At 43.9% G+C, this 12911-nt stretch overlaps 1 protein-coding gene across 2 annotated transcripts in view; it reads left to right on the forward strand.

Annotated features, from left to right (window-relative positions):
- KDM3B (lysine demethylase 3B) overlaps positions 1-12911 on the forward strand; it is a 77193-nt gene that overhangs the window by 58313 nt on the left and 5969 nt on the right. For both annotated transcript variants that reach the window (XM_032250397.1, XM_032250398.1), the window contains 8 exons: positions 678-934; positions 5110-5376; positions 6468-6639; positions 8239-8329; positions 8453-8583; positions 10003-10122; positions 11903-12042; positions 12469-12645. In XM_032250397.1, the coding sequence (XP_032106288.1) occupies positions 678-934; positions 5110-5376; positions 6468-6639; positions 8239-8329; positions 8453-8583; positions 10003-10122; positions 11903-12042; positions 12469-12645 (1355 nt within the window). The remainder of the gene's footprint in view (positions 1-677; positions 935-5109; positions 5377-6467; positions 6640-8238; positions 8330-8452; positions 8584-10002; positions 10123-11902; positions 12043-12468; positions 12646-12911) is intronic.

Raw genomic sequence — 12911 nt, forward strand, 5'->3', positions numbered from 1 at the left:
GCATGCGCCACCACACTTGGCTGATTTTTTTGTATTTTTAGTAGAGACGGGGTTTCTGCATGTTGGTCAGGCTGGTCTTGAACTCCTGACCTCAGATGATCTGCCCAACTTAGCCTCCCAAAGTGCTGGGATTACAGGCGCGAGCCACTGTGTCCGGCCACATACAAGGTTTTTAACAAGATTCTCAGATGGTTCTGTTATGCAGCCAGGATTGAGAGCTAGACTTAGAGTAGAAGTTTTCAATGGACACAAGAATCACCTGGGAAATGGTTTAAAATGCAGATTCCTGTGCCCAACCCAGAACTATGAAACCAGAATCTCTAGGGATAATGATCTCCATTTTTAACAAGCACTCCAAGTGACTACAGTACAGGTATTCTGGAAATCCACTTGAAACACTGTTTTAGAAAATAAGGGAGATGAAAGATGGATGAGAACAAAAGGGAGTTTGAAATTCAGATTTGGTAAAGAAGTAGTAGGAGAGCTTCTCCTTGGCTGTGAGACCTCTTATAATTATAGCTTGTCAGGCTAGACCCAAACAGAGCATACACAGTTTGGGGGGTGCAGGGGAAGGGAGAGAATCTTTCCTTCTTCCCACGTGACTGATTTTTAGGAGTCAGCTGTGTACTGGGTATTCCTTTTTGTACCTAATGCTATTCCTGGTTATGTTCTTACAGAAGCAGGGTCCCTGAGGTCGGTGCTCAATAAAGAGTCTCATTCACCCTTTGGGCTGGACTCATTCAACTCCACTGCAAAGGTCTCTCCGTTGACTCCAAAGCTTTTTAACAGTCTGTTGCTGGGTCCCACTGCCTCCAACAATAAAACCGAAGGCTCTAGCCTTCGAGACCTCCTTCACTCCGGGCCTGGAAAACTTCCTCAAACCCCTTTGGACACAGGCATACCTTTTCCCCCGGTCTTCTCTACATCCTCAGCAGTAAGTGTCCTCTCTGCAACTCTAGCCTTTGCTGCCTTTCCATGAAAGAACCGTCAGAGATCTGATAATCGGGTTAGAGGGCACATGGGTGATGTGTGTTCTCTACGTTGTCAAGCTGACAAGGTCTCTCTTTAAACTTTTGGGAATGTTTGAGATCTTTTTAAGTAGTGAACCTTTGTACCATGTTAGGAGGTCAGTAAAAGTTGAGAATTTGAAGTTTTCCAGTCATCAGCAGAAAAGTTAATACAATGATTGCTTGATTTTCTTGATAATAGCAGGCGTTAATTTTTTTTTAACCTGGATAGTACATTTGTATTGTATTCTCTTGGATATCTAATAGATATCTGAAACCCTTAATGCATGTAAGCCTGAACTCCTGATCTTCTGATCATAAGCCTGCTTCTCCTTAGTTTTCTCTTACTGGTCAGTGGCATCTCTGTCCTTCTGATTGCTTGCACCAGAAATCTTAGAATCATTTGGGAATCACCTGTCTTACCTTTCATATCTAATTTGTTAGCACATCCTTTCAAATTTGATCTTCCAACTATATTCAGAATCCACTTATTTTTCATCAGCTCTATTGCTTTCTCTCTGGTCTGAGCCAACATCTTGCCTAAGTTTTTGCAATAAATTCCTTACAGGTCTCCTTATTTCTGCCCTTCACAATCAACAATGTATTCTCTTTTTTTTGAGACGGGGTCTCGCTATGTTGCCCAGGCTGAAGTGCAGTGGCTATTCACATGCATGATCCCACTACTGACCAGCACGGGAGTTTTGACCTGGTCTGTTTCCGACCTAGGCTGGTTCCCCCCTCCTTGGGCAACCTGGTGGTTTTCCGCTCCTAGGAGGTTACCATATTGATGCTGAACTTAGTGCGGACACCTGATCGGCATAGTGCACTACAGCCCAGAACTCCTGGAGTCAAGAGATCCTCCAGCCTCAGCCTCCCGAGTAGCTGGGACTACAGGCACGTGCCACCACGCCCAGCCAACAATGTATTTTCAATATAGTAGCTAGAGCGGTCCTTTTAAAATATAAGTCATCCCACTGGAGGCTTTTTATTAAGAAATAAAAATTTTTAAAGAATGAAAAGAAAAAAATAATAAAATATAAGTCAGATCATATCACCTCTGCCTGGAATCCTCCAAGGGCTTCCTCTTTCTCTCATAAGATGAGCAGAGTCCTTATAGTTCATACAGATGAATAGAATATGCACCTGGACTATGAGGCTGTAGCCTTATTTGTTCCTCTTCCCCTCACTTCCGTGACTTCAACTACCACACTCTGTCCTGTTCACTTCGTTCCAACCACACCCACCTTCTTGCTGTTGTTTGAACGTGGCCAGGCATGCTCCCTCTTGAGAGCCTTTGCACTTGTTATTTCCTCTACCTAGAATTTCTTTCCCATGTAACCCCCTTGCTTGCTTCATCATTAGCTCCCTCACCTACCTCCTGAAATGTTACTCTCAGTAACCCTTTCTTTGTACATCACCCTTTCTAAAATTCCATCACACTGTCACCTCTGCACATATCTATTTTCCCTGCTTTGTTTTTTTCATAGCACTCATTACCATCTGACCTATTATATGTTTTATTTTCTGTCTCTTGCCTCTCCTAAAGGCATTTTTTCCTGTTTTATTCTATAGTATATCCCTAGGGCCATGGTGTTTGATCCAGTCATGTTTAGTAAGCATTTATTGAATGAATTCATTCACAAGATACAACATCTAAAAGACAGAAAGGAGGTGGGGCACGGTGGCTCATGCCTGTAATCTCAGCAATTTGGGAGGCTGAGGCAGACGGATTACCTGAGGTCAGGAGTTCAAGACCAGCCTGACCAACATGGAGAAACCCCATCTCTATTAAAAATACAAAATTAGCTGGGCCGGGTGGTGAGCGCCTGTGATACCAGCTATGTGGGAGGCTGAGGCAGGAGAATCACTTGAACCCAGGAGGCTGAGGTTGCGATAAGACAAGATCATGCCATTGCACTCCAGCCTGGGCAAAAAGAGTGAAACTCCGTCTCAAAAAGAAAAAAGAAAGGCAGCCAGGCACACTGGCTCACACCTATAATCCCAGCACTTTGGAAGGCTGAGGCAGACAGATCACTTGAGGTCAGGAGCTCAAGACTAGCCTGACCAACATAGCAAAACCTAAAAACCTCTACCAAAAAATACAAAAATTAGCCAGGCATGATGGCACATGCTTGTAATCCCAGCTACTTGGGAGGCTGAGGCAGGAGAATTGCCTGAACCTGGGAGGCGGAAGTTGGAATGAGCCAAGATCGCACCACACACTGGGCAACAGAGGGAGAATTGTCTCAAAAAAATAAATGAGCCTGGGTGTGGTTGTTCATGCCTGTAATACCAATACTTTGGGAGGCTGAGGCAGGCGGATCACCTGAGGTTGGGAGTTCAAGACCAGCCTGGTCAACATGGTGAAACCCTATCTCTGCTAAAAATAAAACATTAGCCAGGTATTGTGGCACGTGCCTGTAATCCCAGTTACTCAGGAGGCTGAGGCAGGAGAATCACTTGAGCCCGGGAGGTGAAAGTTGCGGTGAGCCAAGACTGCGCTACTGCATTCCAGCCTCGGCAACAGAATGAGACTACAACTCAAAAAATTGATTAATTAATTAAAGATAGAAAAAAGGTTTAGAGTGAAAGGTTTCCTTCACACCCTTGCCTCCCAGCTGCCTCAAGATATTATCATCTGTATGCTTTCCTCATTTTATGCAAATGTTCTACACCTTGTTTCTCTAATTTTCAGTATATATGACTTGCAAATCATTTAAAGTGAATACATAAATATGTGTTATATTATTTTTATTTTTATTTTTTCAAAATGACAGGGTTTCACCATGTTGGCCAGGCTGGTCTTGAACTCCTGACCTCAGGTGATCTGCCCGCCTCGGCCTCCCAAAGTGCTGAGATTACAGGCATGAGCCACCACACCCGGCCAGCCATATTCTATTTTATGATTGATGGCTGAAACGTGATGAATTATGGGTGATTGAGCCCTATATATGTGGGTGATTGTTTCTCTTTTGGATAAGTAACTTTTTTTTTTTTTTTTTTTTTTTGAGGAGTCTCTGTTGCCCAAGCTAGAGTGCAGTGGCATGATCTCAGCTCACTGAAACCTCCACCTCCCGGGTTCAGGCTATTCTCCTGTCTCAGCCTCCCAAGTATCTGGGACTACAGGTACATGCCACCACACCTGGCTAATTTTTGTATTTTTAGTAGATACAGGGTTTCACCATGTTGGCCAGGCTGGTCTTGAACTCCTGACCTCAGGTAATCCACCCGCTTAAGCCTCCCAAATTGCTAGGGTAACAGGCGTGAGTCACTGCACCTGGCCTGGATAAGCAACTTTTAAAAAGCAAACAAAACAATTACTTTGGGTACTGTTTTATATATATTTTCTCATCATACTGCCAGTTCTTTTTCTGATTCTTCCATGATGTTACATGATTATACACACTTTATAGAGACAGGGATTAGTAATACTGTAAGCATAGGATTATCCAGTTTATAAAAGCTGCCCTACCTTTAGTTTTGTGACCTTAGGTATGTCACTTTCATCTCTGGGCCTGAGCTCTCCCATCAGCTGAAACAGGTGAGTGATTCTCAGTGGGATAGTAGTGAGGGAAAAATTGGAGAGTCAGAGACTGCTTTCAGAATATACAATTCCTCTTAAACACTCTGGTACACCCTTCATTGAGGTGCTCCCTGCCTTGATAAAGTCACTTCAGTTACTTAATCGAAGTATTGTATCCCTTGGGCCTGCTGATTAGGAAATATTTAGAACCGTCAAACTAAATGATCTTTCTCACTCAGTTAACAGCATTTGATGATCCCTGCAGTCTACATGCATGTGTGCTTTGTACACTGAATAGCTGATGCCAAAGGTATTTCTTCGGACTCAAATCTCTCAAGGCAGATGGGAATCTTTCTATACTTCCCTTTCTTACCTAATTGTTAAGGTAAAATATGAAGGATAAAGGTATTTAAGATGTTGACTTCTTAGCCCCTTCCAATTGTAAAAGACATTTTAATAACTTTTGTAGAATTTAATCAGATAGGTCAGAACTACTTGTGAATACAACTGTGAGAGTTTTTGGAATGCCATTCTCATGGTGCTTCAGTCAAGCTTACCTGATGGATTTGTGTCTGGCAGGGAGTGAAGAGCAAGGCCAGCCTACCCAACTTTCTTGACCACATCATTGCCTCAGTGGTAGAAAATAAGAAAACCTCAGACGCTTCAAAGCGGGCCTGCAACTTGACTGATACCCAGAAGGAAGTGAAGGAAATGGTGATGGGGTTAAATGTGCTAGATCCCCATACTTCTCACTCCTGGCTCTGTGATGGGAGGCTTCTATGTCTCCATGATCCCAGCAACAAAAACAATTGGAAGATCTTCCGGGAGTGTTGGAAGCAAGGTCAGGTAAGCAAGAACAAGTCATTCCGAGGACCAGCTGTCTGCCTGCCTACCACAACAACCTGGACAATTCCAGGTCTCTCCTTTTGCCAGGGAGATTTAGACATAGTGAGGTTATTATAATAGCCTTGCTACTTCAAGTTGTCTTGGGTTTTTAAAAGCAAGGAGGTGGCTGGGCATGGTGGCTCACACCTATAATCTTAGCACTTTGGAAGGCCAAGGCAGGAGGATCATCTGAGGTCAGGAGTTCAAGACCAGCCTGGCCAACATGATGAAACCCCATCTCTACTAAAAATACAAAAAAAAAAACTAACTGGGCATGGTGGTGGGTGTCTGTAATCCCAGCTGCTGAGGAGGCTGAGGCAGAGGAATCACTTGACCCGGGAGGCAGAGGGGGCAGTGAGCCGAGATCATGCCACTGAATTCTAGCCTGGGCGACAGAGTGAGGTTCTGCCTCAAAAAAAATAAATAAATAAAAGGAAGAAGATTCTTAAAAACACACCATGCATCCTCTTGTTTCTAAGCTATGTAGTTCTGTGTTCTTAAAAAGGCAGTTGAAATTTGTGTTAGGTGGTGATCTGGTATTGATAACACCTTTAGAGAAAAATCCTTAAGTGTGATTTTAACCTGGGGTGGAGGAGGGTTTAGAGGTAGGTAGTACTTTATCTAAGTAAATGTTTTAAGGCCACACAAGTTTTTTGATAGTGTGATTAACAATCCCTAGTTTAAAAACTTTAGCAGGTGTTGAGGAAGGGGGAGCGCATGGATGGAATTGTCACTTTCAGTATGAGGAAGTGTTCTCAAATCTCAAAGTTGCACTTGTCAGCTATTTGTCCTCTCACCTTAAAACAGTGGCAGGTATTAGGGCAACAGAAGTGATTTCCTGAGGGTGAGAATCAAGCATAACAATGGAGTAGAAGCATTTCCTTTCACTTTAGTTGACATGTGGAAATCCATGCATTATAAAACTGGGAAGGAATAGTAGAGCTTTCCTGGAGAAGAAGAGGCCCTCCTCAGGAAACCCTCCTTTCTCTCTCAGCCCTAAAGCTGGAAGTTTTTCCTAGATCGCTCTGATTGGGATATTTTTGTTTTCATAGCCAGTGCTGGTTTCGGGGGTACATAAAAAGCTCAAGTCTGAGCTCTGGAAGCCAGAAGCCTTTAGCCAGGAATTTGGAGACCAGGATGTGGACTTGGTGAACTGCAGGAACTGTGCTATAATTTCCGATGTGAAAGTTCGGGATTTCTGGGATGGTTTCGAGATCATATGCAGTAAGTAGCTTTTATACCTAGTTCAGTAATAGCAAACTGGGAAATAAACATCTATATGCCCGGCTCTGCCTTTGAATAATAAATTACATTCTGGAGCATAATGGAGACTTGAATAAATAAATACATACATACATACATACAGCCAGCCAGGCGCAGTGGCTTGCTCCTATAGTTTCAGCCCTTTCAGAGGCTGATGCATGGATCTCTGAGGTCAGGAGTTCCAGACCAGCCCACCCAACTTGGTGAAACTCTGTCTCTAGTAAAAATACAAAAATTAGCTCGGCGTAGTGTTGTGTGCCTATAATCCCAGCTACTGAGGAGGCTGAGGCAGGAAAACCACTTGAACCCAGGAAGTAGAGGTTGCAGTGAGCCGAGATGGCACCACAAATAAAACCAAATTAAGGCCAGGCATGGTGTCTCTACTAAAAAAAAACAAAAATTAGCCAGGTGTAGTGACAGGCACCTGTAATCCCAGCTACTTAGGAGGCTGAATCAGGAGAATCACTTGAACCTGGGAGGCATAGATTGCAGTGAGCCAAGATCACGCCATTGCACTCCAGCCTGGGCATCAAGAGTGAAACTCCATCTCAAAAACAAAAACAACAACAATAAAAAACAAATTATACCCACTTGGTGGGGTACATTCTTCCCTGGTGCCAACCATGTAGTTTACATGGCAATCACATGACTCCCAGAGCATACCTAGGCTTAAGCATGTGATTCCATGGGCTGTGCAGAGCACTTTCACTCTGAGGAAGAGGGACAGGATCCCTGTAAGATGGAAAAATATGACACATAGTAAAGTAGTGAGTGAGGAAAACAAAGTCCACCTAGTCCATTACAGGAGTTTACAACTCTGAAATAAGAGGTTAGTCTCCTAAGCCAGGTGCAGTGGTTCATGCCTGTAATCCCAGCACTTTGGGAGGGCGAGGCGGGCAGATCACCTGAGGTCAGGAGTTCAAGACTAGCCTGGTCAACATGGTGAAACCCTGTCTCTACTAAAAATATAAAAATTACGGCCGGGCGCGGTGGCTCAAGCCTGTAATCCCAGCACTTTGGGAGGCCGAGGCGGGTGGATCACGAGGTCAAGAGATCGAGACCATCCTGGTCAACATGGTGAAACCCCGCCTCTACTAAAACTACAAAAAATTAGCTGGGCATGGTGGCACGTGCCTGTAATCCCAGCTACTCAGGAGGCTGAGGCAGGAGAATTGCCTGGACCCAGGAGGCGGAGGTTGCGGTGAGCCGAGATTGCACCATTGCAGTCCAGCCTGGGTAATGAGCGAAACTCCGTCTCAAAAAAAAAAAAAAAAAATATATATATATATATATAAATAAATAAATTAGCCTCTCATGGTGGTGGTTGCCTGTAATCCCAGCTACTCAGGAGGCTGAGGCAGAGAATTGCTTGAACCTGGGAAGTGGAAGTTGCAGTGAGCTGAGATCACGCCACTGCACTCCAGCCTGGGTGACAGAGCAAGACTCCATTTAAAAAAAAAAAAAAAAGATAAGAGGTTAGTCTCCTAAAACTTTGTCATTGTTCAAAATCGACAGCAGCCAAACCAGCAGATGTTTATGGGAGTATTCTCTGTCTTCCAGAACGACTACGGTCAGAAGATGGGCAGCCAATGGTGCTCAAACTCAAGGACTGGCCTCCTGGGGAAGATTTTCGAGACATGATGCCAACGAGGTTAGTGACCTGCAGTGGTGTCATCTTCAGAAGCCATCACAAAGTAATCACAGAAAAGTGAACTTTGTCTCTTGGCTTTCTTCCCTGATAACAAACTGAGTCATCTTTCCTGCACTTTTATAGGTTTGAAGATCTGATGGAGAACCTTCCTCTGCCAGAATATACCAAACGAGATGGCAGGCTCAATCTGGCCTCTAGGCTGCCTAGCTACTTTGTAAGGCCTGATCTGGGCCCCAAGATGTACAACGCCTATGGTATGAGGGAGAGACTAAAATTGCTCTTTCGGGGGACTGTTGTTCTTATTTCAACTATAGAGGGAGATCTGTGGTCACTGTCAGGTGTAGAGATGATTTTGGGCAGATGCTGGAAAAGTGAATACTATCCAAGATGGTTTTTAATATGTTTGCTTTTGTCATACTGGGTTTCATAACATCCATGTGGGCCCAGACCATAAGCGTACATGTCTCCAGTTGTGAGAAAGTTTCCTGTCAAAAACTCTACCCAAGGAGCCATATTCTTGAGTCTAAAGAAACTTGACAAAATAATAATGAAGAGGTCTGGGTGCCATGCTACCCAGCCAGTGCTTTGTAAAGGCCACTGTTGACCTAAATCACAGTGAAAGCTCAGCTATATCTGAATATGCCTAATGCCGCCCATGTCTGGTTTTGTTTTCTTTTCTTTTTTTTTTTTTTTTTTGAGACAGAGTTTCACTCTTATTGCCCAGGCTGGAGTGCAATGGTGCAATCTTGGCTCACCACAACGTCTGCCTCCCAGGTTCAAGTGATTCTCCTGCCTTAACCTCTCAAGTAGCTGGGATTTACAGGCATGCACAACCATGCCCAGCTAATTTTTGTATTTTTTTAGTAGAGACGGGGTTTCTCCATGTTGATTAGGCTGGTCTTGAACTCCTGGCCTCAGGCGATCCGCCTGCCTCTTCTTGCCAAAGGGCTGGTATTACAGGCGTCAGTCACCACACCCAGCCTGTTTTGTCCTTCATGGAGAGATCGTTTTTTAGAGGTAGATATTGTTCAGTGGCCAAACAGTGTCAATGAGATATCAGTCTTAAAACAGTATAAAAGATATGAGAGTGATTTCTTTTTTTTTTTTTTTTTTTAAAGACGGGGTTTCACCACGTTGGTCAGGCTGGTCTTGAACTCCCGACCACAGGTGATCAACCCGCCTTGGCCTCCAAAGTGCTTGGATTACAGGCATGAGCCACCACACCGGGCCACAAGAGTGATTTCTTAATAAACAGACTTCACTCTCCTAATTTTATGACAGTGAAGTCTTCGGCCGGGCGCAGTGGCTTACACCTATAATCCCAGTACTTTGGGAGACTGAGGCGGGCGGATCATGAGGTCTCAGGAGTTTGAGAGCAGCCTGGCCAATGTGGCAAAACCCTGTCTCTAGTAAAAATACAAAAATTAGCTGAGTGTGGTAGCATGTGCCTGTAATCCTAGCTACTGGGGAGGCTGAGGCAGGAAAACTGCTTGAACCCAGGAGGTAGAAGTTGCAGTGAGCCAAGATCACACCACTGCACTCCACCCTGGGTGACAGAGCGAGACTCCGTCTCAATAGAAAGAACACCCTTGAGCATGTTTTCAGGTGTAGTGTTGATGTAGATTCTTCCAAATATTGGCCCTTCACCTTGCCTATTTTCCTTTCTCCTTTAGGGTTGATAACAGCCGAAGACAGAAGAGTTGGTACAACAAATCTACACTTAGATGTGTCTGATGCGGTTAATGTGATGGTGTATGTTGGGATTCCCATCGGGGAGGGTGCTCATGATGAAGGTATGATTTCTAGAACCCACTGCTTCAGAATGGTGAGGCTTTGTCTTGGGAGTACAGTTGGGTGTTTTCATCCTTAGTCAGGGCCAGTGGCTTTTCTTTTTTCTTGTTTTATTCCCCTAGTAGCTTTTTCTTGTTTCTTCCAGTCCTGATGGGAAGTGGGTGCCCAGTGGATGTTGCTAGATAAAGGGGAAGATTCTAGTAGAAAAGAGTACTACTTTGTGTATCTTTGACTAGAGTCTTCTAGAAATGCTGCCCTTTTCCACTTTGTAGCCTCACAAAGAGGAATAAAGAAAGGGCAAACAGAGTTCTGACCTGACCTATCAGTCAGGTCAGCTGTGGAATGACAGATGATAAAGCCAGGACCTTCATAGAAATGAAGCATAAAAGTGATATTTTTGCTTCATTTGCATAAATGCAAATGAAGTGCGCTGTATTTGCACTTTCTGCCATCTCACTGTTAAAATTAGTATATGTTCATTATGGAAATTTCAGAAAAAGGAGATACTTTTTTAAAAAAGAAAATAACATAATCTCAAGGTTCGGTGTATTTTATTTTATTTTTTATTATTTATTTATTTTTTGTGTGTGATAGAGTCTTACTATGTTGCCCAGACTGGCTTCAAACTCCTGGGCTCAAGTATTCCTCCCACCTCAGCCTCCCAAGTAACAGGGCCTACAGGAAAGGCCACTATGCCTGGCTTTAAATTTGCCTTTTTTTTTTTTTTTTTTTTTTTTTTTGAGACAGAGTCCTACTCTGTCACCCAGGCTGGAGTACAGTGGCATGATCTTGGCTCACTGCAACTCCTGGGTTCAAGCTATTCTCCTTCCTCAGCCTCCCAAGTAGCTGGGATTATAGGCGTGTCCCACCACTCTTGGCTAATTTTTGTATTTTTAGTAGAGACAGGGTTTCACCATGTTGGCCAGGCTGGTCTCAAACTCCTAACCTCAGGTGATCTTCCTGCCTCAGCCTCTCAAAGTGCTGGGATTACAGGCATGAGCCACCATGTCTAGCCTACATTTGCTTTTGATTCTGCACACCTGCAACATTCATTACTTGTTTTTTAGGTGATTATAACAGACAAGTATTAGAAGCCAACCCTCTTAACTTGCCAGTGATGCTTTATGCTTTGTGAGCTTAAATCCAGAATGCTAGTGTTTGAAGGGGTCTTGAGAAAAGATACAGACTCCATATACTTGTAGCAGGAAATAGCCTGCAGGTGAAACATAAGATATGGCTACACAGTTTGAGCAAGAAATGTGGTTTTTTTGTTTTTTTGTTTTTTTTGTTTTTTTTTTTTGAGTCGGAGTTTCGCTCTTGTTACCCAGGCTGGAGTGCAATGGCACGGTCTCGGCTCACTGCAACCTCCGCCTCCTGGGTTCAGGCAATTCTCCTGCCTCAGCCTCCTGAGTAGCTGGGATTACAGGCACGCGCCACCATGCCCAGCTAATTTTTTATATTTTTAGTAGAGACGGGGTTTCACCATGTTGACCAGGATGGTCTCGATCTCTTGACCTCGTGATCCACCCGCCTCAGCCAGAAATGTGTTTTAAGGGGAAATTATACCTCCAAAAATGCTGAAGCTCTAATAAGGAAGGTTTATTGTTCTTTGTGTGTGTAGGGAGCTTAGACCAGTATGAATTTTGATTCTTTGATTCTGTCTTATATTATTCCAGAGATAGAGAAGAGTAGAAACTGAATTTGTTTGAATTGGTCATTTTGTTTAACTCAGAGGTACTGAAATGGCTAACTACATTGAAAGTGTCATTTTGCTGTTTTCAGAGGTACTCAAGACAATTGATGAGGGAGATGCCGATGAGGTGACAAAGCAGAGGATTCATGATGGAAAAGAGAAGCCAGGTGCTTTATGGCACATCTATGCAGCCAAGGATGCAGAGAAGATCCGGGAGCTTCTCCGAAAGGTATGCCCCTGGGTGGGCTGTGCTCCTAGCTCACATATCAAGACACCCTTTCTAGGGTTTCTCATGTGGAGTTCCTTGGCATTAAAGACCTATTGGCCGGTCGGAAATGGAGCAGGGCAAAACTCCCGTGCTGATCAGTAGTAGGATTGTGCCTGTGAATAGCCACTGCACTCCAGCCTGGGCAACATAGTGAGACTCCGTCTCTGAAAAAAGAAAGAAAAGAAAAGAAAAAACACAGACCTGTTTGCCATGGTACCTCTGGTGGAAAAGCCCAAAGGCTTGCATCCACAGCTAGAGGATGTTGACTAGAATAAAGCAGAAGTTTTGCCACCCTCACCCCATCCTAGGACATTGCTGCAGCAAGTTGGATTTATGCTGTTAATAATTTTTAATTTTCCCGTCTTTGGATTTTGATGATGGCTTCAGGTTGGAGAAGAACAAGGCCAAGAGAACCCCCCTGATCATGACCCAATTCATGACCAAAGTTGGTACCTGGACCAGACCCTCCGTAAGCGACTCTATGAAGAGTATGGTGTGCAAGGCTGGGCTATCGTGCAGTTCCTAGGTGATGCTGTTTTCATACCTGCTGGAGCCCCACACCAGGTGAGTTCCTGCTTGGGACTTAGGGTGGACAGTTCCATGGATGTTTGCTTATTTCTGCTTTTCTTGCTAATCTACCAAGAAATTTAAGATTTAAGTAGCTGGATTAGACTGATTTCACTTATGCTACAACTTATTTTATGCCTTTTTTTTTTTTTTTTTTTTTTGAGGAGGACTTTTGCTCTTGTTGCCAAGGCTGGAGTGCAATGGTGCCATCTCAGCTCACTGCACCCTTCACCTCCCAGGTTCAAGCAATTCTCTTGCCTCAG

The sequence above is a fragment of the Sapajus apella genome, unplaced genomic scaffold (genome assembly GCF_009761245.1).
Source record: "Sapajus apella isolate SASKATOON/1434 unplaced genomic scaffold, GSC_monkey_1.0 scaffold71, whole genome shotgun sequence".
Classification (NCBI taxonomy): Eukaryota; Metazoa; Chordata; class Mammalia; order Primates; family Cebidae; genus Sapajus; species Sapajus apella.